The following is a 25,834-nucleotide window of genomic DNA, read 5'->3' as shown; positions in this document are numbered from 1 at the left end:
TCACGCCAGCCGTACCCGTCATCGAGCTCCTTGTTAAGAATGTGTCGAGAGTGCCGCTAACAACTCGATCAAGAGGTGTGTCAACGCCTGTCTCAAGTCATTCCCCGAAGAGAAAAATGAGCACAGCTATTGCACCCAGAACAGGCAAGAAAGCAAGTAGACCGCTGGAAGACGTACACTTTTTTACCCATACACCATCAAAAAACGTCAGGCGCCGGAAGAATTTCCAAAAACATCCGACCACCAAAACAACGACTGCGAAGACACGCGGTGGTGAAGCATCCAGCGACCGTCGGCTCAACATCAAAAGATATCGCACGGTCCATGGCGCGTCTACACGAGATAGCTCGGTCCCAACAAAAAGAAGAATCAAAGGCCGCACAGTCAAGAGCGCGTCCGCCGACGCATCGGCTAAGAGGGCACTCAAATCGACAACGTACAGTGGTTGGTACTGGATATCTGAGGATCGTGAAGATTTCCGCTAGCGGCGCTATCAAGCGCCTGAGCACAGTATCGGCATTTATATAACGCAGGAATATTTCTATTGACTTTCGGCACTGACGAATCACACTGTCCAGAACGTACTCGACGATGCGACTTATCGGGATGACAATTCCTTGATTATTACCGTCAAATATAATCTTAGTGCGTGAACCATGATGTATAGTCCAGCCAAATGCGCTAAAAGAGAAATATACATTTGTTCCTTTCTCTCCTGCCTATTTCTAACCTGCGTAGAAACTCTACTTGATGAAACTAACTTCATTTGTGTGTCACCGACCACAAGTGAAATTACAAATTAGTGTCAAAGCAAAGCACACCACATGAACAGGGCATGAACAGGGCACCAACAGGGCACCCCATACCCGGACTGCATATTTTATTTCGTTGCTCTTTTGTCTGACATGACCTCTTTAAAATAAACATTAACTAACAATTGGTGCATGAGAAATTAGGGGAAATTTTGGAGCTTTCAAATCCTATTGAGCACTAATATTTCTTCTCCATGACAAGTGTGAGCCGAACTCCCTACTTCTTTGACCTCCTGGCCACAAAACGCTGAGTTTCGCTAATGATGTGCCATATAACGTCGAAGCCTTTTAAAAGGTTCTGCTAGCAATGTCAGTAGCAGTGCCGCCACGGGTGATACATTCAACGATAAGCCGCCATCCATGCGCTTTTAGCGGCGAATGTGACACAGTGTGAACCGTACAAAATTAAAGCTATAATTATATGAGTTCTTTGGGCTACTTTATAAGAAAACTATGCGCAGCGTGCTCTAGTGACCAGTGTAGAAAAAGAAGTGCTTCCCAGGGCTTTTTTTTTTAGCGATAGCTACATTACGGTAGCATTTCGAGCCTCCCGCGTGGCGGCGCCGCCACGCTGTCACGTGGTTGGTCACGTGATGCGGAGCAGATGCCGACGGCGCGGCACCGTGGCTGATCACTTGGTTGGTCACGTGACCAGCGACGCGGTGCGGAGCAGCTGCGGCTGCCGGGGGCGCGGCGCGCCGGCTAAACCGGGCTGCAGCAGCTGTGGCAACAGGAAGTGGCCTCAGTACCGAGAATTGTTTCCTCGGCCAAGGTGTCCGATATGTAAACACGAGGACATTGAGGCCGACATTAATCCCTTACCGTGGGACTTCCCAGCTCTCAAGCCTACATGGATCCGGCACCTGATGGTAGCAGGTCTTTCACCAAGCAACCCTGCTTTATACATTGCCTGGACGCAGGAACCGTACCATCGTTCTCTACTGGACATCATCAAATCAGCGAACCTTTTTCCATTCATTTCATCTCTACTACATCATTCATCACACCTTTACCCATCATTGATGCAATAAATTTCGCTTAAAAAAAACAGCACCGTGTCAAGTGGGACGAAGATGAAGAAGGAACGCCCAGCGAAACCGAGCGGCGAAAGACTGACTTTGCAATTCAACTGAGCAAGTTCCACCCGGCCAGCTGTAACTGTTGTGTCACTGCAGGTTTAACCAGAGCTAAACCACCGCCAATTTTTTGTTCGCCGAACTTCTCTGCTGTAAATTGTCTCACAATGGGTGGTCAGAGTTCAGTTATCTAATACTTCCGTCGCCTGCTGCATCACGACGTAGACTTACTGAACGGCACGCTACACCGCTGCATTTCAGTAAAATAAATGGAACAAGAACGTTAAGAGACAGTAAGCGGGCAGAGTGGATGGGGGAACAAACGCGGGTTAATGACATCCTAGTCGAAATAAAGAGGAAGAAATGGGCTTGGGCAGGGCATGTGATGCGAAGGCAAAATAACCGCTGGTTTTAAGGTTAATAGAGTGAATTCAAAAAGATTGCAGGCCTAGGAGGGGCCGGCAGAAAGTTAGGCGAGCGGAAGAGATTAAGAAATTTTCAGGGATACGATGGCCACAGCTAGCATAGGACAGGATTAATTCGAAAGAGATGGGAGAGACTTTTTGTTTGGTCTATGGTTTAGGGGGTTTAACGTCCCAAAAGGACTCAGGCTATGAGGGACGCCGTAGTGGGGCACTCCGGAATTTTCGATCACCTGGGATCGATCCCGGCCGGGATCGACTGCGCCCACTGCAAGGCAAAGAGGCCTTTACGTTGCAGTGGGCGTAGTCAGGCTGATGGTGGTGGTGGTGGTGAACGTGCGCATAGAGGTGCGGGAGAAATAAATAAACTACTCTATTTCATGTACATAGTTTTACCATAATATTTAGAACCAGTATGTTAACTATGTCCTCGAATCGCCACCTGAATTAGACGTGCTCAATTAGTCTCAATTAGGCATGCACGGCTCATAATAGAGAGGTCTTGCATAGCAGAGACTTACTACCGGCCCCGAAAGTTACCAAGACGCGAGTGTTTTGGAAATTAACTAATTTCCTAGGGATCACGCAAACCAATCGTCTGAAATGTTCGAAAGTGTGTGGGAATGAACGTGTTTCACCAGGCGTTGACATTACCCGGCGTCTGAGACAGGAAATAGCACAACAATATTTTTTTTCCTTACCACGTATACCATAAACTTGTGTAGCAGATCTAGCATAGATGTATACCGGTTTACCGGACACCGACTGTGCTTGTGCAGTGGCGCGCCATGGCCCCGTCCCTGCCACTTGGCATGAGCAGAAGGCATCAGGTAATCTGGCATACGTCTACCCTGCTACATCCCCGCTATGCTAAATCTAATGTCTTGCACAGACACACCACGCCATAAAAGCTGCCAGGATAAGCATGCATGTACTTAGCATGCCACCACCACTTCCTAAAGCAAACAGCATTTCATACTAATCGCCTTCAGTAGGAGCAGAGAATTTACTTCTTAACTCTGCGCGTTCTCCTAACCTACCCATTTAGAGATTTCCAATATTCCTTCACACATAGTTATCGCTTATTTTATACAGACCGTTGAGCAAATGCGAGTCTCCAGTAGGATAGGTACACAAAGAAAACGTACCAAATTTCAATAACACTGACCACTTAGGCTCCAAGACGACTTGCTTCTTTTATTCCACGTGGCAAGTCTCCAAAATAAAAAAAAAAAGTTGCGCAGGGTGCTCCATGTGATATCATCATCAGCCAACTGCATCCACTGCAGGACATGCGCCTCGCCCATTACCATGCTCGGGTGCTCCAATTATCAGCCGCCATCTCTAGCCCAGCCAGCGCATAGAGAAGAGCGGAATTTCTGACGCCAACTGTCCCTCGGTTCTCAACCGCCAAGACCGTATCCGTTCCCACGCGCTGTCTTAATTTGAGACAGACTGCAGTAAGTTGTTGTTGTTCTTAGCCTATCAAAAGATGGCACATACCCACACTGGGGGATCGGCCAAGAATCGGGTGGCAAGAGAAGAGGCAGAAGAAGAAGAAGAACAACAACAACAACAACAACAACAACAACAAGAAGAATGTACTCAAGTAACACTTGTTGCGGGGCTAGTTGGTGCATAGTTCTATGTACAAATGTTAGCGCAAAAATAAGAGACAATCACAAGAAAGGTGGACAAGACAACGCGAAGAAGAACAAGAAGAAGAAGATGAAGAAGAAGGAGAAGAAGAAGAGGAAGGAGAAGAAGAAGACGAAGAAGAAGGAGGAGAAGAAGAAAAAGAAGAAGAATAAGAAGGAATGCCATATACCTGGGGTGAAGAAGAAGAAAAAGAAAAGGAAAGAGAAGAAGAAGAAGAAGAGAAGAAGAGAAGAAGAAGAAGAAGGAAGAAGAAGAAGAGAAGAAGAAGAAGAAGAAGAAGAAGAAGAAGAAAGAAGAAGAAGAAGAAGAAGAAGAAGAAGAAGAAGAAGAAGAAGAAGAAGAAGAAGAAGAAGAAGAAGAAGAAGAAGAATGCTTACTAGAGAGAAGAAGAAGAAGAGGTCACCGAGGCCGCGCAACTGCGAGATGCTTCCTGCAACCAGAAATGACCGTCCTGCAGCCCAAGGGGGCACCAGTCCTCGAGCCCGAAAACACCTCGCGCGACTTGCTTTCCACACACCGCATGCTTAAGACCAGCTGCATTATCTTGCTGCCGCTCTTTCTCACTTTCCTCATCACCGCTGTTTCGCTCGCCTACATGGCCGCAAATGCCGACGGGCGATCGGACCGCCTACCGTCGCCCACGATCGCCAGGCGCCACGCAGCCGACTACAACGCAGAGACGCATCCAAGACGGCGAAGGGAAACCGGTGTCGCTGCCGCAACCAAGACAACGATGGCCCCACATCAAGCGGCCGGTACGAGTCCGTCCTCGTCTGGGAATGCAGAGCAGGACATCTATTCCTATTTCAAGAAGCCGACGCTAAGCACTGCCCGAAGAGTGACCAACGTACCCGCTGCTTCTGGCTCCACAACAAAGAATGGTTGGTTCGCTGTTGCTGCCAGCTGGAATCCTCCGCGGTTGACCAAAAAAGCCCGCACATCCACGGTAACGACGCTCTGGCGTCGACGAGAAAGCAACCTGAATCCGGCTTAGTGGACGACGAAGACATCAGTGACGTCGGCGACAAGGTCGACCCGGGACAGCGCGGTCACAAACTTCGCCGAAATTCCCGCAAACCCCAGCTTCCCCGTGCCACTGCTTCCTCCACCATTACCGAGGAGGATTCGACAACGATGGGCATAATGGAACTTCTCGGATTCGCCACACGTTCCACCAGGGTGAGACCCACTGCTATGCGCGCTGAGCGGCAGCGACCTCTACAGAGGAACGGTCCTGCTTTGATTCGTCGCCGCCAGCGTTCACCAGCCACGACGTCCGGGAGGCCTTCGCGGCTTCCTCCCCGCGTTAGGGACCGGCTATTTAACCGTCCTCGTAGAATCCTTTCCCAAGGATATCGCCAATTACGACGAATCCGAAGAGGAAGCACGAGGACATCTCGCGACGCAGGAGGTTATGGCGATGAAAAAAGCGGTGTGCCGGGGCGACTAGCACCAGCGCTCGTCACAGGAACGACGCCTAAGACTTGGCCGCACGATCTGCTAGCTGCCGAATCCGAGGCGTTCTCTTACCGACCCCAATATGAAGACGATGCCTCCGAAAGTGGTCGCAGCTTGGAACGGCGATTAACTCGTCGCCTCTTGCCACGACAAAGCAAGAGTAAGTCTTCAACGTCGTACGCCTTGCTGTGGTTACTGCTTGAGTACGCCAAATAAGGCACTTTTCATCACGTTTTTCATAACAGCGAAATGCGCCAGTGCTCATTGGTAGCAAGCGATATCTATCACTTCCCCTGGTCTCAAAGAGGTGGTTCACTGACTTGAAATATGCGCAAGAACGCACAAATAGAATAATTGTTCTAAAATGCGCCCTTAAACTCACATTTGGCAGCGCGAAGAAACGCATAGAGGACTAGAAAAGTTTACCTTTTCAAATTGATGAGAAGGTGCACACGCATCTTATACACAGCACGTCTTACATTGAGCCGAAACACAGGTCTAGCCCTGTATTTCTTGTTTCGTGCGTTCCATATGAGTCGCGCTTTGTGCCGAAAAGGAACATATTTCTTGCCCATCTTGCAGCTATGCCTTTACTAAACTGAACCGTAGGAGATCCCCGAAAGAAGCTTATACATGCAAGTAGGAGTCACTAACACAACGCATGTCTCTGTTCGTCAGTGGGCCCAAATCAGACGCAAAATACCGTGAAAGTTGGTTTTCGGGAGGAATATCGCTGCTAGTGCACCCACTTACTATAATAGCGAAGGACGCAGCGGTCAATAAGGTGGTTAATAGATACTTTTTGCATAGCAGGACGTACTACCACAGACGTATGCCAGTTTACTGGATCCCGCCGGTGCACGAGAAATGGTATGGGCGCGTCTAGACAAGGCGACTGCGCGCGCGCATCCGGCGTATGTAACCGCGGTATACGTCTACGCTGGTACAGCCTTTGTCAAAGTATACAGCTCAAGCGGTTTGATTCTCAGCCCCACAGCGCCAGCTCCTCTTGCATGCGCAGGAAATCTCACGAAGGCGGGAGAAACTTAACTCCTCGAGGAGCCCTCCCAAAGTTATGACTGTCAAATGTGCTTAGGCGCCCCGCTACAGGGCTTAGAAGGAAACCTCTTGGGATGTATATTTTTGACAAAGACTGTACGTGCACGATATGCTAAAAATCTGTTAGAGACATTTTGCATGTCAGGTTACCGTTACTCTTACCCATACTACAGGGAGCATGACAGGGCATGCGCCGCCGCGTACCGTAGAAACGCACCCGAAAAGATATTTAGCATACCGTAAGCCGTTACGTGAGCACTGGGAGCCCTTGCAGCAACACGAGCGCCATCTTTCGCGGAAAGCGGCGAATACACAGCCGCTCCATTGACAGTACCGGTAGTACCACGAATACTCTAAAGCTAACTATAAGGCGCGTAGAAACATGGTACGACATGATTTCAGAGCAAAAGGTTGATATAAAAAGAATAAATTGATATAATTAAAGGACACAAAGAATATGTAATGGCGGATACAAAAATGGATAGAGAACGAAAGGTGAATATAAAAATAAAAATCAACACATGCATAAAACGAAGCAAAGAACGCCTCTCTCAATAAGATGACTCATAAAACATTGTCGTAAACATAAATGAATCATGCTCATTAGTGAGTGGTTCGGGGAAAAAAATACTTGTCAAAAGCTTTAATGCACCTGCGAAGTCGATTAAATGCGAAGTGTGTGTGTGTGTGTGTGTGTGTGTGTGTGTGTGTGTGTGTGTGTGTGTGTGTGTGTGTGTGTGTGTGTGTGTGTGTGTGTGTGTGTGTGTGTGTGTGTGTGTGTGTGTGTGTGTGTGTGTGCGTGTGTGTGTGTGTGCGTGCGTGCGTGTGTGTGTGTGTGTGTGTGTGTGTGTGTGTGTGTGTGCGTGCGTGCGTGTGTGTGTGTGTGTGTGTGTGGTGTGTGTGTGTGTGTGTGTGTGTGTGTGTGTGTGTGTGTGTGTGTGTGTGTGTGTGTGCGTGTGTGTGTGTGGGGGGGGGGGGGCGCAGTGAACCATGTTTCAAAATTTTAACATAGTGTCGTGCCAAAAGCTTTTGCTTACCCCAAGGTCGCCTGATCGAATTCGGGTCGCATTTTAATGGAGTCGAAATGCATAACGCCTGCGTGCTATGTAGGTAAGTGCACGGCGAACAATCTAATGTGGCCAAGCATAATCTGATGTTCTCTGCAACAACGTTTCTCATAGCTGCGTGCACCTTTGAGGGACGTACATTTTACCACTCATTTTGACTGCTCTGTTTAATTAGTTATCATCATCATGATTAACCAGGATAAGTCCAGTTCTGTGAAAATGTTCCCGACACGCGTTACCGCAATGGTTGCTTCTTGGCTTTTGCTGCACATCACAGCATCCCAGGAGCATCTGCAGGCGACAGCTTCTGTTTGCAATGGCCTTTATTTCTATTTTAACTGCTCCTGTCCTTACAGGCCGACCGCAAGGGGGCACACTCGACGGAACATCGCAACGACGCCCCAAGGGTAATCGTCGGCTTGCTCTCTTCAAGCCGCCCACCACTACAGCTGAGCCCTCTTTCCCTGTTGGCGCTGAAGATGGAGCAGACCTGATCACTGAAGACTATTATGAGGAAGATTAACGGAAAATATTATTTTGCTCGTGATTTTTATTATTTTTTCAACTTTCTAATGAAGAATGGCTGACATTTGTGCTTCGAGGTACTATTTCGTAATGATGCTAAGTCGGTGTGCATCGTGATAAAAGTCACAATGTTATTTTACTCACGTTTCCTTCTGGCAAGTCTCCACGCACATCCACACCGAATCGGACGTCTTTTCAAGCATCCTGTTGAAGAAACACCGAACCAAAAGGAGTTAGTGAAAGAAAGCAAGCAAAACCTTTAGAGTTTGAAACGGCAATGGCCATTGGGTGGGGATGGTTGTTGCGGCGGTGAGATCTGGTGTGCAGCTTATGTCCCGGGCAATCACTTAGGGTCTTGCTGGCTCTTCTAGATTCTAGCTTCGCCTGGCTTGCTAAAGCTACCGGAGAATAGGAGGCTGGATGAACTGTGTTAGTTGGAAGTGAAAAAACAAGCTATAATCGAACGTACGGACAAATGTGTAAAATATAGATATAGCAGAGACATGGCCGTGTCCTGTAAGCAAGCAAATGTTTTTTTTCTTCTTCTAATTCTTCATTCTTCAGTGAACAACAGTGAGCAACATTCTGCAGTGAAACTTTAGCATTACTGGTGTGCCCCATCAGCACTACCCTGCAGCGGTCCACATAGCTGAACTGTTCTTAAAAGCATCGCAATTTATAGTGCAGCTTATAGGCGCCCGTTCCCGGGTTGAGCGGCGTGCCTCGGCGTAACCGGCCGCGCAACACAGCTGAGGATGATAGAGAGCGATAATAATTGGTTTTTGAGGAAAGGAAATGGCACAGTATCTGTCCCATATATTGTTGGACACCTGAACCGCGCCGTAAGGGAAGTAATAAAGGAGGGAGTGAAAGAAGAAAGGAAGAAAGAGGTGCCGTAGTGGAGGGCTCCGGAATAATTTCGACCACCTGGGGATTTTTAACGTGCACTGACTTCGCACAGCACACGGGTGCCATAGCGTTTTGCCTCCATAAAAACGCAGCCGCCGAGGTCGGGTTCGAACCCGGGAACTCCGGATCAGTAGCCGAGCGCACTAACCACTGAGCCACCGCGGCGGGTATAGACAGCGATAAAACTGGTTTTTGAGGAAAGGAAATCGCGCAGTAACTGTCACACATATTTCGATGGACACCCCAACCGCGCTGTAATGAAGGGATAGTGAAGGGAGCACAATGAAGAAACCGGGGGAGAAGGGTACGGCGGTTGCGTGAAGACAGGTTGCGCGGCATCAGAGTAGAGCGCGCCGTCGTCTGCTCTCCGATGACGCCATCAGTGAGGTATGTGTCGCTCGCAAGAGATGGCGCCGAAGTAGCGAGCGCTATACGCGCGCTGGTTTTTCGCCGGACGCGAGGCTCATCGGCGGCAGAACGCTGTGCGCGCTTCCCAAGTCGAAACTCAGAGCCACCTCCATTCGGCGCTGCGTGTTCCGTATGCGGAAGCCTACGGTTCTAGTACCGCAGCAGCTGTGCTCAAAAACTGCATTACTGAGAAGCGTAATCGTCGGGTAGTTCTTTTTTTCTTCTGTCGACAGTATTCTTGTAAGAGGGTGTTGGAAATAAAGCTATTTTCTTTCAAGTAGAAAAGCTAGAGCACGGAAGATCTCTTCATCAGCAGGTTAGTGAGCCATTCGACCACATGTGAAAGAGTAACATTCACGCTAATTTAGTATGAACTACAACTTCCCCAACAAATTGGTCACTGCACTTAGCCCGAATGTTTTTCACTCAAACTTGGCATGCAGTCATTTCAGTAAACTGTTCATTTTGGCCGAATCCTGGCAGCATGACTGTTCTGAGGTGTCCGCCTCAAATGTTCCAACAAAATTCGCATTATTCTGTACGCAGCAAACTGAAGACCGACGTATGGTGTTTGTGCGATTACAGCAGCTTAAAGCGACAGGGTAACAGTTATCAGAATCACATGTTCCTTTACGCCGTTTGAGGACGAAGCGTCACACACAATAGCTGCCGTCACACAAAGGATTAGTTCCACGCCGCTCAGTCATCGGGTACCATGGATCATTAATTGATTCACTTGTATTTTCAGGAGGGGATATCTCGATACACCTGCGTACTGAGAGACTTTCGCTCATTGTAATAGATGGCGAATATATGACCGATTTTCTGTTTTGCAACGTAAGCATTGACGCTGGTTGTGATGTAGTACGAAAATATCCCTTCCTCTAAAAAAATATTATATTGAAAAATATTTCAATAAACGGCTCAATGCGTGGTGCATTTTCAGCCCTGGGGCTATATTACGTAGCGATCGCACTCCCAAGGCCTTTGAAAAGCGCCGGGTCTATCGCTCGATATGTCCTCCCGTCTGTAGCGAACGATAGGAACAGGGAGTTGTGTGTGTTTTGGGACTATTTTAGATTGTGATCGTTCCGTAATTAGGCCACGGATGCTCTTCTCTTCATTACTAGTTACGCTCTTGAACACCCTTCCTCGAAATGCTTCTGCGTTTCATTATCGTATTTCGCCCACTGGTACTGCACTACACTAACAATGGACGATTGAGCCAAAGCCGGCGGAGAAATCATGTGGACAGTGACTCGGCAAATAGTAATCAATGGGAATGCGGCCCTTTTTTCACTAAAATGCTGACTGACACGCTCAAAGAACTTAGTCGATTGCTCTACAAGACATTTCTTATACACAGGCAACGTAAGGCTTTCCCTTTTGTCACAATAGCCGTAATGGGATTTTCTCCAGGGTAGAAGGCTTTAGCATAGCATGCCCCCCCCCCCCCGATAACTCCTTCCTTCTTGCTGCCGAAAGAAAAACGAATGGATTCTAGTTAATTCGAACTTACCTAATGCGAATATATTTTTATTCGAATCGACGATCTTCTCCGGAGCCCGTCAATATGATGTGTTTTAATATGTCGGTCCTTAATTAAAACTCGGGGCATAATAAAAACAGTTTTCAGTACCTTTCATTTCCTAATTGTCGATTGTAGAATTACTGCCCTGTCTACGCATTCTATAACAGTTTTCACAATATACTTATTTGCTTCTAGCGCTTTGAAGACTCGCCTTTTTCATCATAGCCGATAACGAGAAATTCTTGCCAGCTCGGAGTTGTTACGTTCCTTGCGGCAGCAACCAATGGGGGAGAATGAAAGGAGTGAACATGCACACTGAACTGCCGTTCGTTGGAACAGCACTTGTAACTGTCAGTATAATAGAATTGTTGTTGTTGTTGGCCTCATACAAATGGCGCATACTCACAAAGGGGAATTGGTTATGACCAGGCGGTGACTACCAGTTTTGTAGAGTGTGTGCGGCAGAAATGAAATATCTTAATTTGAAACACTAAATTTCCGTGACACGGATTTTTTATTACAGAGACCTGCAGAGCCCGAAGGCATTATATTAAGTGAATGAAAGCTTAACAAGCCCAGCTTTCTAAGACAAAAATTTTGAAAATTTTAAGGCAATATTGAAGGTAATGGTCCATTGTTGTGATATTTAGCAAAATCTTTTAAAATGTTTCCGTCGATCACATCAAACAGTTAAGACTGCCATAGAAAACCAATGGAGAACGTTTTTGACGATAGCAAAAACGTTAATAGGAAAAAAAGAAAATGCAAGACTGCCGTCGGGTGATCTGCGGATATATTCACTGCTATAGTGAAATCTTACATTACATGAAAAAACTGCGTTCATAAAAGGTTTCCCGCTCAAAAATGCTTTTCTCCAGAATTGCTGGGTATGAATTTGTATGAGGTAGAACACAAAAAAAACGCAATAAGAATAGCGAAAAACAGAACACCGAAATAAATTCAATTAAATTCGTTTATTTTTCAGAGTGGTACAAACACAAACTCTGAATGGGCCCCTGGACTAAATGTTGCCCTAAGCAACTTGACGACGGCCCAGGGGCCGCCTTACAAGACAGCAGCCGACGCAGATTATTAAACGAAAGAAAGAAAAGAGAATCGATATTAAACATGTTCTTCACTCACTTCCTTGTTCGCATGTCTTGTCCAGAGTGGGGCACACCGATAAGCTTCCGATGCCGGTTGTCCACACCGCACAGGTTGCCGAAGCTGTCCGCGTGGTGCAGCAGGCGCACGTAGTCTCGCCGCGAGGCAGCCGCTATTGCGACGCACACCTGCGCAGGGAGACGATTAAATTACACGTGAGCCCTATTCGGTTGCTGGGATAATTCGCTTTTATTTATGCTGATGCTGCCGCGAATCTTTGTACTGTTTGTTCACGCTCGAAACAACCGGCTTTTGGATTTGTCATTTTGTTTGTGACGCAACATGCTATCCGCATGATCTCCTATTATCGCAGCAACGCATAACTGCTTGGAAATTATCCCAGACTGATGTGGTTGCAGCTGCGGCTTATCTCAATGGTGTCCTGCCAGCTTTAAATGAAGCGCTGCCGAAGAGTGGCACGCATTATATTCGACGACCGCTAAGCATGCTTGTTGCTATCGCCACCGCCAAGCCATAAGTTCTTTGCTGACGCAAGTCGGCGTAATAAAGAGTTTCGTTTAGAACATGAGGATTCACAGCGTGCTGTGTCCAATGAGGATTCAAGGGACACAACACGAGCGTTTGGAAGCCCTTTTCGCTGCCTTCCTGACTGCCCGAGTTGAGTGTAGTTGAGGTGTTGAATGCTACAGGTGGGATTAACTTTTCTTATTCTGGTGGCAATTGCTCCACCGTAGCGTCACATATATGTTAATAATGACCTTAAAAAACCTGCCGGATCTTCCCCGCTGTGCACACAATCACTTATATTAGTACATATTCCACTCCCGCAGTCACCATCTATGCACACATTCACTCACAGAAGAACAAAGTGCACTCCAGAAGCCACCATCTATGCACATATTCAGTCACAGTAGAACATAGTTCATTGCAGTGCCACCATCCATGCACACATTCACTCACAGTAAAACATGGTCCACTCCAGAAGACACCATCTACGCACAAATTCAATCACTGCAGACCATAGTCCATTCCTGCTGTTACCATTTAAAGACAAGATCACTGCCGGACTGCTGGACTGCCGTCTCACCACAGTGTGAGAGTATCTTGCTGCAACCAGGCGTAACAGTATAGGAACAGTAGCGTTATTTGATTTGGAACCAATTAGAGTTAAGAGGAAATCAGCTACGATTTAAGCTATTACATAACATTGACCTCAGCAGAACTGGTATTCGTCGTGGGATTTTTCTTTCGATGCACATACCATACCTCAGTTTTCACATCACGTATATAAGGTACCCGAATATAAATTTAACGCTGCTGTCTTTCGTTAGCCCTTTTTCCCGAAAACATGTTGGTATAATCGTTTACCTTCAGATGTCGTTGCTGCTGTTGCGAATGATCCATTTATGACGGCATTGTCTAATGCGCTAAACATGCTACAAAATAAATCTGACTTCAGGTCACCCTAACTTGTATACTGCACGCCCCGCTATAAAGCCGTCGGACGCTGCGGGTACGTGAATAAAGAAATAAATCATTAAAACACTTTAAATGAAACTAGTACAATGCAAGTGGCAACTTGTTGCTGGCTTTATTTGAAGACAACAAATGTATAAGCACGCAGATCAATACCTATGCTCGGCTTCAAATTATGTAACAAGGCGAAAGCGCATACTACATCGCCGAATAACTACCGGCTGACTGCACTTCGTTATTGAATTAAGCGATTACATAAAAACACTAAAAATACAAGCTTATCTATGCTGCCGCTTTCTTCAGTGATTCTGCGACTGCAGTGAGGTTTTTTCTAAGCCATAGACTAGTTTAGCCAGTATTTTTTTTTGTACGATCTCTGGAAACAGCTGTCTGGATTATCGCCGACCCTCCGCGGTGCCTCAGTGGTTAGGGCGCTCGACTACTGATCCGGAGTTCCCGGGTTCGAACCCGACCACGGCGGCTACGTTTTTATGGAGGAAAAACGCTAAGGCGCCCGTGTGCTGTGCGATGTCAGCGCACGTTAAAGATCCCCAGGTGGTCGAAATTATTCCGGAGCCCTCCACTACGGCACCTCTCTCTTCCTTCCTTCTTTCACTCCCTCCTTTAACCCTTCCCTTAAGGCGCGGTTCAGGTGTCCAACGATATATGAGACAGATACTGCGCCATTTCCTTTCCCCCAAAAAACCAATTATTATTAATATTATCGCCGGCGTCTACAACCTCACAAGGTGCGCTGAGACGGCCGCCCTTCCCGCTTCTAACACCCGCGAAGTTGTCCTCTCTCTCCTCAATAATTTGGTCCTTATTCGCCACGGCGCGCCACGCGAGCTGCCAAGTGACCGAGGTCGAGTATTTCTTTCTCACATCATTGAACCACTACTCGTCGAATGTCGCATCTTTCATCAGAGCACCACTGCCCGCCATTCTCAAACTAACGGGCTAACCGAGCGCTTTAATCACACTCTCGGAGACAAACTGGGATGTTGTCCTTCCTTTTGTGACGTACGCCTAAACAACGCCGCAGAGTCAACCACCGTATTTTCCCTTTTCTTCCTCCTGTATTGGCGTGAGCCGCCCTCCACGATGGACACGATATTACCTTACATCCCCTATGCTTCCTGCAGTGCAGGCCCCTTTACAGGCCCCTTTAACAGTGGCAAAGCATCCAGAAGAATGTCGCCAGTTGGCTCGATCTTTCACCTCAGAAACCAAAGGCCGCCAGAAGTATCCGCACGATAAAGACCAGACGCCACCCGTTTTCGCTACTCGGTCCCCCACATGGCGCTGATGTGGGTGCCTGCCCACTCCGGGAATCACGGAAACAAGGCAGTGATTTAGCCCGTCTTTCTCTCAACCAGTCTCGCGAGAGTGCATGCATTCATTCAGTGAACTGACGCAAGCCTGCCAAGCCGAGCGTCGGCTCTGCACCCGGACCCCCCCCCCATCCCTCCCGCGACAATCATCACCAGACAATTTGGAGGCGACTCCAAATACGCACCTTACCCTTCCCTTATACACGTTTCCACTATCAGTCAGTTTCCATTCAGACGCTGTTTTTGGTCTACAAAAGTGTAAATAATATGGAGCTTAAACGCGTTATCTTGCACAAAGGAACGACTCTTTTTCTGATATTGTTTTGTTGTTTTTTTCACCACTGATGTCTTCTTCCTATTACTTCATGGCTGATGGCTAGCAAGCAGTGCAACTGTCATCTTTGAAGTCAAGGGCGACGCTGACCAGTGATAGCATATAGTTTATAGGCAACCTGACCAGCCAAGGCGGCACAGAAATTGTTCCACTGGGCGCCTCAAAACAGCTGTCGTCCGCCGCTATAGACGCGAGACCGCGTTCTAAGTCATACGAGACGCCCGTTTGGCTGATAATATTCCGTGCCTAGCTTGTCTCGACGTGCCCCAGTTAGATCACGCATGTCACTTGCGGCTTTGACAAAGCGCCGATTCTCATGACTATAAGACCAGGCAGGGGGCGTGGAAAAGCACTGCGGTTGCGCCTAAACATGCTTGAACCTCTTGGGCTGTGTGGTGCGGCATTGCGATCGACACGGCAAACCTCACCACACGTTGCCAAAAAGCTGATTCCGCACTCTAATCAAAAAGGAGTAAAAAGGCAATTAGCTCTGCACTAGCACACTCCCTTGTATGAAAGGTACTGTGAGAAAAAAATTCAAGGCCTACAAATCAAGCAGCAATAATATGTTCGTACAACGGGAGATTTAAACGGCACTACGGTGGCCAGTAGAGACCGCATTCTTAATATCACGGTATTGGTAATTTCGAAATTGCTATATCGAAAGCGATTTCGACTTGTGTTCAGGCAGTGAGCCTGTGATCTTGTGCCAGCTTTTTGGCACTCGTTCCTTGAGGCACCGTGATAATCCACATAGCGTTACTACTCTATAAGCCTACTCTTCGTGCTTCTCTCCTCTTAAAGAAAAAAAGGCGAAAGAAAATTGTGCAAAATAAAAACACAGCGATAAATAATAAAAACAGTTATGAGAAATTCTGTCTGGCAGGTCGTCTTTTCATCAATCATTGTTTATTGACAGAAGATAACCACATTCATGTTTTTACACGTGTGGGATCGCAGAACTCAAACCGAATTGTGGAAGGGGCCCTTTAATTAGAATTTTGATATTTTGTCAGTCTGGGCGATGCATAACACACACACACACACACACACACACACACACACACACACACACACACACACACACACACACACACACACACACACACACACACACACACACACACACACACACACACACACACACACACACACACACACACACACAAACACACAAACACAAAAACAGAAATTCGAAAATACAGCTGTGGTACATAATGAAAACCAATTTCAGTGAATAATGAGCAGCGATAAAAGAAAGCACGTGTTGGTTACTGCAAAAACGCATTGGTTAGTTGTAGTGGCCGTGCAGGAATTTGAAAGCCTGTTTTGGCAAGGTGGTGCATAATACTCTTCCGAACATTTTTTTTTCTTCATTACCATCAGTATGCACCGCCTTTGATGTCAGAGGTCGTTGGTAACGAGCGGTCGTTACCAATGATAAATGGCACATGGAATCTGTCGCAGAACGAATCATTACAGTATATGGCCCAATTAACGAATGCCATATTATGAAACGTCCAGAATGAAAACATTTCTGAGAAAACGTGCGGTCAAGACCTTCCGGAAGCCGTGCGTACATGTCCTATGTCCTCAGCTGCTTCTACACTACGATAATCAGAATACTTCTTTACCATGGCAAACCACATCCGTATGATGAAATAACATCCGTATGTGCACCTTTTTTTGCGACCTCAAGCTTTTGTCAGCGTTATACAAGTTCGCTGCAAGCAGCGTGAAACAGCCGTTGTTCTAGGAAGTGCACGGGTATATATCGGAGATCGATGCAACCGTCCCGCGTACAGGCCGAGTGATGTTCGAACGGCCGTTTCTATACTGTCGTTGGCGGTTCGCCTCCTGGATGAACATAGGTCCACGCCGCCGCTATCGCTGTTCCCATCTATGCAGTTCGCCATGCTCCATTATCATCGTTCTCGAATGGCGGCCGGACACGAATGTTTTGTGCGACGCAAGCGCTTCGCGCAGCCAAATTTAGCTACGGAGAAACCGGTGCCCATTGCAGTGTCAGTAATAAAGACGTGTTCGCGTAATTTCGTCAAGAATGAACGGATATGCCCAAGAATGACCACTGTACTTAAAGCATTTCACGATATCTGTATGAATAATTTTCTAGGAAGTAATTCTTTTATACTATTAAAGTATATTTTAAATATATTTTTTGCCGCTTCTGAGTTATTTGCTTAGCTGAGGCACTAGAAGCCTGCAAAATGCAGAGTGTTGTCCTTCACACTAAGCAAGATTGAAGAATGATATACAGCTAAGTTTGAACGAAAAATTCCTGAAGAAACTTGCACATGGTAACGCACGAAAACAGTGCAACAAACGCCATCAGTTAACTATGATCAGACATAAAAAATAATATTCAATCTCATACATTTTAGCATCAATCTCCACTGCCAATACTTCAAAATAACCCTGCAGCAATAGCACCAAATTAGTCATGAAGAAAATTCACATTACACACAAGGAGGAAAAACGCAAATGCGCACGTGTGTTGTGCGATGTCAGTGCATGTTAAAGATCCGCAGGTGGTCGAAATTATTCCGGTGCCCTCCACTACGCCACCTCTTTCTTCCTTTCTTCTTTCACTCTCTCCTTTAACGCTTCCCTTACGGCGCGGTTCACGTGTCCGCCGATATATGAGACAGATACTGCGCCATTTGCCTCCCCAAAAACCAATTATTACTATTAACATAGCAGACCGATGTTTCTTAGTGCGCACTTTGTTTTTCATCTGGTATAGAAGCGCTGTTACTGTAATTAAGGTGTCTGCGCAGTAATTCTCCCTAACCGTGTCTGAATCGTTCAACTTTATTTAATTGGTTTTTGGGGAAAGGAAATGGCGCAGTATCTATCTTATATATCGTTGGACACCTGAACCGCGCTGTGAGGGAAGGGATAAGGGAGGGAATGAAAGAAGAAAGGAAGGAAGAGGTGTCGTAGTGGAGGGCTCCGGAATAATTTCGACCATCTTGGGATCTTTAACGTGCACTGACATCGCACAGCACACGGGTGCCTTAGCGTTTTTCCTCCATAAAAACGCAGCCGCCGCTGTAGGGTTCGAACCCGGGAACTCCGGATCAGTAGTCGAGCGCCCTAACCACTGAGCCACCGCGGTGGGTTTCAACTTCCCCAACTTCCCTACATATTCTATGTTTCTTGGGACGACTAAGCCGGGGGGCTATTTCGTTTAAGGAGCGCGGTGCGTAGTTTTTGAGTGTGGCAAACTTTTGGTCACGTGACCTCGCGGTGTGTTCAGACAAGTAGGCGGGTGGCTGAGGGCTGTACAACTGCCACTCCCCTTCTGCCCATCGTATATAGTGCAAAACGTCTGCAATTTCCTTGGAAATTTTTTTAGTGCTGGGTGTTATATCGTTTATTCGCCACTTTAAGGTAGTTTAGCATCGTTTTCTTAACAAAATCTTGTTAAGTGGTTATATTATTTGATATTGCGCTTTCTGCATATTCGGTATTTTTGTATTTTTGCTGTGTAATCAAATATTGGCTTAACTCAATTCCACGAATAAGAATTTTATGCGAGTCATTTCTCGAACAGGGCACATAGGAGACAAGAAACGGCTTTTAACATAGCTGCGACAAACCAAGGAATTTCAAATTCCTGTTACAAAACACCAGCAGATGCAGAAATTCGGTAAACAGCATTCAGTACTATTTGTTTGTCACACAGGAATCGTTCAGTTTTCTTCTTGCCCTAGACGTTTTAGAATAAGGCATTATGAAGACATTACTTTGGGAAGTTTTCACCTCCGTAATGACGTCTTTGTGCAGAAAGCGTTAAAAGAATGCTTTGCTTACTGCACAAAAATATTTCGATGTCAGCGGTGGTAGGCGTTTTGTAATTCGTAAGTGTTGTGAAATTCCTTCAGCCCATAAATAAATCTCGAAGCTTTCACAGATTAAAACAACCAGCTTGTACATAACCTGAGGGGACACTTCGAAAATAATTTGAAAACTTCACCGATGGTACATTATACGCCATTATCCGATTATCACAAGAAATAATGTGTCCTACTCACGCTCCTTATGCTATTCCTTCACCATAGTGCAAAATACAAAACTAAATCAATGGCTAATCAACCAACTTGCATTTCCTTTTGTATCCATTGTCTCCTATTGAATGCTATTCAACAAAATTAATGCACCGTTGAAAATTGGTAACTCAAAGGTTAAAAAAAGATACACGAAATCAGATTACCATGCTAATTTTCTTTTGTCGTGATATCTGCCTGAGCTCACCAACTTTTTCTACTGAAGCAAACAACTCGGTAAAAGACGAAGGGAAAATTTTGAAGACGTAGTAACACCGTAGTGAGTATACGTCTGCTTTTCTCTTCAGTAGTCGTTTACTGTGCACTCTTTTGCATGAGACCACTTGTGCATTTTAAAAGTGCAAAGGTGTCAGTTTACATGTAAACAATCGCAGCACACCTCCGTGCTGCTGGTGCTCAGATTCAATTCACCCCTCCTATAGACAACATTAACCACTTCGCTTCCGCAATTTTGTGGTAATGGCGCTGCGAAGACGGCGCTGTTAGCCATGAGAGAACGTTGTCAGCAATGGGCTGGCCCGGGTCTCGTAGTGATATCCCTGTAAAACGACTTGAATACTACAGAAAAAAAATTGATTAATAAAGGTATGGCCTCGAGACCCGGCCTCAAGCGCCTTTTCAAAATTTGGAATTCATTATGGTGCCTTCATCGTAGACATCGTCATTAGCCTTACTACGTCCGCTTACCCACGCAGAATTCCTAATTTAATCCGCGCTCATGACTCGCTTCCACCACCTGCTTCGATTGCCTTCCTTCGAAATACACTCGGTTACCGTAAGGCACCATCTGTTATCTGCTCCTCGCGTTAAATGCCTTGCCAATGTCCTTTTCGTCTAATTTATCTCAGCTCGTATATCGTTAGCCTTCGTTTCTTCCTTAATATACTCTGCCCACTTCCTGTTTGTACTAACTTTACTTTTATCACTTTTCTTTGCCCTGTTCGCTGCGCTGTTCTCTGGTTGATTTCAAGCCTGTTCCTTAGTCCTTACGTTTGTCCTCGTATATGAGAGAACAGGCAAGGTACATCTATACATACAGTTTTCTCGTGAGGGGTGCTGGAATGATGCTATTGGCGAACTTGCATCACCTACAACATGCACACTACCCCATTCTTATTCTTCTTGCAATGCGTCGCAGTTTATCGCAAAGTGTTGGACTGTTCCCAAAACAACGAAAATTTTTGTTCATCATAAAATTTCGTCGTCCCACATTTCTCCTTTCAGCATTTAAGTCCTCTTTCATGCGCTGCAATTCTTCCCCGAGTTATTCAGCTAAGTGACGTTATCAGTAAATGAAAGGTTGCTAGGGCATTCTTAGTTTTCCTTTATCTTCATTTATTCGCAATCCAAACCCTCTGGACATCTGTTGCAAACATGCGGTTAAGATTGCCTTAGAATGATTCTGTATTCCATTTTTATTTATTTACTAATACTGTTTTATATCCACCTAGCGGTTGGACCTATCGGTGTTCATTTTTTGAAAATTCGGCTGACCTTTTTCGTTTCTTTTTAGGATGCTGCTTTCGCTTAATTTCGGCGAATACTATTTTCGACATATTAAATACTGAATTTGGTTTGGTTTATGGGGGCTTAACGTCCCCAAGCGACTTAGGCTATGAGAGATGCCGTAGTGAAGGGCTCCGGGAATTTCGACCACCTGGTGTTCTTTAACGTGCACTGATATCGCACAGTACACGGGCCTCTAGAATTTTGCCTCCATCGAAATTCGACCGCCGCGGCCGGGATCGAACCCGTGTCTTTCGGGCCAGCAGCCGAGCGCCACAACCTCTCAGCCACCGCGGCGGCGAAATGCTGAATTTGTTCGTGATTTAATCGAGCAATTCTGTATGGTCAAAATCAGTTAATGTTTATCTAAGTACTGTTGTTATCCTGAACAGTTTTTTATCAGCAATTAACGTGCAAATGGTAGTACTTGAAGCTGTGTTTGTAGAAAAAATTGCTACCATCATTAAAAGAGAAGTTAAGACAAAACGGAAGTGGAGATTTACTGCTAACAACTTTGTTGATATCTTTTCGTTGGGTGGTCACACTGCTTTGAGCGCTAGGGCGGGGCATCACGTGGTCTGCGCGTTGATGGCAGCGATGGAACTGCCACTCAATCGTCGTGGTGGCCAGAACATACACTTTTGTGACACCCATTCGCGGTTTTGCGCCAATGTCCTACATGCATTTGATTAACCTAATAAACAAACTGAATGCTCTAAGTAGGTGATGATAGGTAAGAAACAGTGCTTAGCTAGAAGGCAGCGAGGAGATGATGCTTCCCGTTGTGCAGAGGCATGTGATCTAGCGGAGGAATACTTCAAATCGCACAACTGCGCTGCTTATCCCACAATACCATCGTCTCGTAGTGCCCCTAGCTCCCCTACTTTGTTAATTTTCACATTTAGGCTTAGTTTATCTCGCATTCATCTGCCAGCTAGCTATGCTTTGGAAGCCAAAAATGCCGACATTTTTTTGTTCAACAGAGTTTAGAAAAGAGGATTGGGCGTACTTTCATCGGTTTTTTTTTTTTTCAGTGCAAAAAGAAAAGTCCAAACCCTACACTCCAAACACAAAGGAGTAAAAAGAGACTAAGTTGTCCTCTACCACCCTCCCTCTTGTAAGAAGAAGTGCACTAAAGGACAACTTACTCCCTTTTTATTCCCCTATAGGGGCACTCGTGCTCAGCGTGTATATATACCTGACACCCTTCCTCACTGCCAGCTAGCGTAGGCGAGCAGAATAAAAGTTTAGATGGTAGTAGAGACCAAACGACCGTTCGCGTCTTCCCCACTGAGGCCAGCTGTGTTTACGTGCCACAAGCTGGAGGCCTCGGTGGCCGCGCATGTGCGCAGAAGTTGGTGCTCATTCACACATGATAGCACAGGTCCAGGCTTCGCGGGGACATATACAAACACCCTGACCAGTCAGTGTCAACCTACCACTTTTTTTTTCCAGCAGCACATGCTACAAATTAGCGCAAGAAAAAGTTGCCCTCACCATGTATACTGCAAACACGGAGAATACCATGAGCGAGAAGACATCCTTGCACTCCCGGGACTCGTCCGGCTTCCTAAAGTCAGCCGCGTCCTCCTCTCCCAGCTCCGGAATCGACTGCAAACGCGCCACATCGACAGCTGAGCAACGGCTCACACCACTACACAACCAGTCATTCTTTTCAAGGAGAGCACGTCGTACGAAAAGCGCGTCATCAAAAGTGTTTCGAGTTCGGCGCATTCAGCGTTCAACGAACACCGTATTTTGTAACGAAACAGCCTAATCTGGTGGTGAAACTTTGGATTGTACCACAGAAAAGGCGTAGCTCTACATTTTCTCTCTCGAGTTTCGCCTATGTGCTTTCCGCGCGCAGCATTTTACATCTGCGTGGTCCCAATAAAACCTCGTCAATACACTTTTCCCGATCCGTTAACGCATGCAAGTTTATGCGTCAGGCCGACTGAATGCCGACAAAGGTCGAATCGAAGGTGTCACGCCGCGCGCGCGTTGTATATATCGACTTGTCAAAAGAAACATGGTCGCTGCAAGAAAATCGAGAAAGGTCCCCGGGAGACTCGCTGTAGAAAGCTTGTGAACTGCGCCATGAGGAAAAGAATGGCTTTTGTCGGAAGTGCATCATCTAGAGGGCTCTGCACGAAGAGGCATGTTGCCGCTATCGGCGGTGCTCAGAAGGCAGAAAAGGCCTGCCAAGCGAAAAAGCAACAATCACGCCCCGAGCTTTCTTTGCGTTTACAGTTTTTAGGAGCGCGTTGCCTTTAAACTTCAGGAATCATTTATGACGAGCTAGCTGCTTATTAAAGGGCTTACTGATTGGCGAGTCCCAGGTGCGGAAAACAGGAAATTGTATGCATATAAAAAGGTTGCAGGAAACAATCAATAGCCGTGCAGGTTTAAAAAATATAACCCAGTTTTCCGGAAGGTCTGAAAGTGCACGGCATTTTAGGAGAAAAAAAAAGGCCTTCAAACAACGCGCCACTAAAGAATGGTAACAAAGAAAAAAGAAGGGGGGGGGGGGGGGGGGGGCAACACAAGCTTTGTAAACCTGTTCGTTCTTCATAACACAACGCAGTAAGATTCAGGAGAGACATATCAGGAGAGACAGGAGAGATTCAGGAGAGACATGCCAAACTACCAAACACTACCAAACAGGGCTTCCCTAACCGGCCCCATGTTGCCTATCCTCCCGGCTGCAGCCTATATCACAGCATCTAGGTTTCGGCGACGTGCGTTATTAAGCGAGCAAGACAAAGCACTTTTAACCTGGGCGCATTATGAGCACCTGACATGTTCTTGGAGCTGGAAAGTTTGTCGACCTCGGCGGCTTGAAGTATCTCTGACGAGGATGTGCTGCCGTATCCCTCCTCTAAATTTCTATCTACTCAGGCCTGGTTTGGAGCTACCTTTCCTCTGTGCAAATTTGCCGTGCACCTGAAACTATCGATTATTTTTGGCTCTTTTGTCACCGTTTCTCCTCTTTCAGAAGAAGGTTGCTTGAGGAGCCCTTGTAGAATCTTGGCCTTAGTTTGAGCAGCCCGGTCTTACTATCATTTGGCGCCACCACCCTTGGGTTCAGCCACAGATCTCTTTGTACCGCTGTTCAATTTTTCTTGATCTGGAATCTCATCTACTGCCTTGCTAAATGTTACAATGTTTTTTTTCTTTGCTTTCTTAAATTTTGACTTAATTAATTATTCATTTTTTTCCTTTTTATTTCTTCCTTCTTATTTCACTCGCGCGTACTTTACTTCTGCCGTTACTGAGTACAGGTGAATTCCAACCTCTGCCTCCCGTTTCTTGGCTGATCCCCCAGTTTGGTTATGTGCCATCTTTGGAAAGGATGACAACCACAACAACCAAACACTCAGAAAACATACAACGAACCTAATTCATGCTAGTAACCTACTGAATAAAGCTAGCGCAACTTTGATCTTTCAGGGTCTATCGAGTGGGGATTCCATGGGGCTTAACATGGCTACGAAAACCGGGAGGCGTACACTGTCGTGGGAACATGGAAGTAAATTTCACCCATTGCTATACGTTGTTGAGTGACCTGCAGCGGCCAATTACGGATCATTCGTCCCAGCTTCGTATTACTTATTGATTTAAAATGCGGGGAAATAGCAATCTGGCGACTCACACGGCGCTTATGATAAAATAGCGTCCACCCTTCTGATATTTGAGTGCCGTTTGTTGACAGCCTAAGCTTTTTATTAGTTGCGTTAGGGGCTGATGGCAGTTTTTAGAACAGTTTTTTTCAGGAAACGTTTTTTTTAAATACCCGTTATATTTTTATTTCAGAGCCACGTATCATCTTAAATGCATTAAAACAAGTCTTCTTCATTAAAAGACGCCTTAAACTAGCACCCTCTGAAACAAAATAACTAGCATATAAAACCCTTGTCAGACTAATTTTAGAGTAAGCCAACAACGTTTGGTTTCCCTTTACTAGCAAGCTCATTCAAAAAATTTAAGGGGTGCAGAGAAAGGCACAAAGATGTGTATATAATAAACATTCCTTTACAGACTCACCAACACAATTACTAAAACGTGCAGAACTCCTAACCCTGGAGAACAGAGCAAAATTTGCAAGACTTAAAATTATGTATCAGCTAATACACAAGCAACTTCAAGTGCAGAACACATAACGACCACAAAGACTAGATCAACCCGCCACAACCTCGCACACCAATTAAACGAATTTTCATTCCATACTGACATATTCAAATACTCATTTTTTCTTCGAGCTAGACGCGAATGGAACAATCTAAACACGGATATTACTAACAGCTCATCATTTGATGCGTTTACTGCCCTAGTTATAGATCACCTGTTGTTTTCCCAGTAATAATTCTGATATTCCACACTTTCTTATTCTGCCCTGTTTTTTAACCGTTTTGTTTCTGCCTAGACTAAAATTACAGCACTAACGGCAACCGATTTTCTTCCTTTTTTTTGGTATAGTTGTCACCATGTTTGCATCCTATTATTTCCACCTCAACTTCAATTCTCTAACCGATTTTGTAACCATTTTTGCCATATGTTATTGCTCCAGTTGTTTTACTTACCAATATGTGCACTACACCTGGCTGTAACATTCACAGCCCTTCCTGTTACAGTCCCTGATGGGACTTACAGTATCAAATAAAAAAAAATGAACAATTATCAGAATGGAAAAGAAGTTAGCACTTCATTATAATATTTATTTATTTATGTTATATAGCGCCATGCCAGTATTAAGAGCGAGGGAGGGGGGAGCGGTTTAGAGAATGGGAAGTACTGCGCACACATCCGAAGGAGACACAAGTATTGCTATCAGCTGCGCAAAGAACTGAAAGTTTGCGGAATTAAATTTCACGATAGGCAATGCGAGGCAACATGAGCGACCAGAAAACCTTTCTGTCACTATGCTGTGATAGCACTAGAAGGCATAACAATGAAACAACTACAAAGTATGGTATATTGAGACATATGTCATAAATAGCAATGGAAACCACTGCGGAAATTTTGAGATAACATTATTTAAAAAC

The 25,834-nt window shown here is 45.8% G+C and overlaps 1 protein-coding gene across 1 annotated transcript in view; it reads right to left on the bottom strand.

The window, feature by feature from the left end:
• LOC144108897 (choline transporter-like protein 1) overlaps positions 1-25,834 on the bottom strand; it is a 71,715-nt gene that overhangs the window by 30,326 nt on the left and 15,555 nt on the right. Inside the window, exons 3-5 of the mRNA XM_077642129.1 lie at positions 22,290-22,403; positions 12,070-12,218; positions 8,223-8,282 (exon numbers count right to left, since the gene is read on the bottom strand). Of these exons, the coding sequence (XP_077498255.1) occupies positions 8,223-8,282; positions 12,070-12,218; positions 22,290-22,403 (323 nt within the window). The remainder of the gene's footprint in view (positions 1-8,222; positions 8,283-12,069; positions 12,219-22,289; positions 22,404-25,834) is intronic.

This window comes from Amblyomma americanum, chromosome 10 (assembly GCF_052857255.1).
Source record: "Amblyomma americanum isolate KBUSLIRL-KWMA chromosome 10, ASM5285725v1, whole genome shotgun sequence".
NCBI classification, from domain to species: domain Eukaryota; kingdom Metazoa; phylum Arthropoda; class Arachnida; order Ixodida; family Ixodidae; genus Amblyomma; species Amblyomma americanum.
The sequence above is the reverse complement of the archived record's forward strand: the minus strand, read 5'-3'. Positions and strand labels throughout refer to the sequence as shown.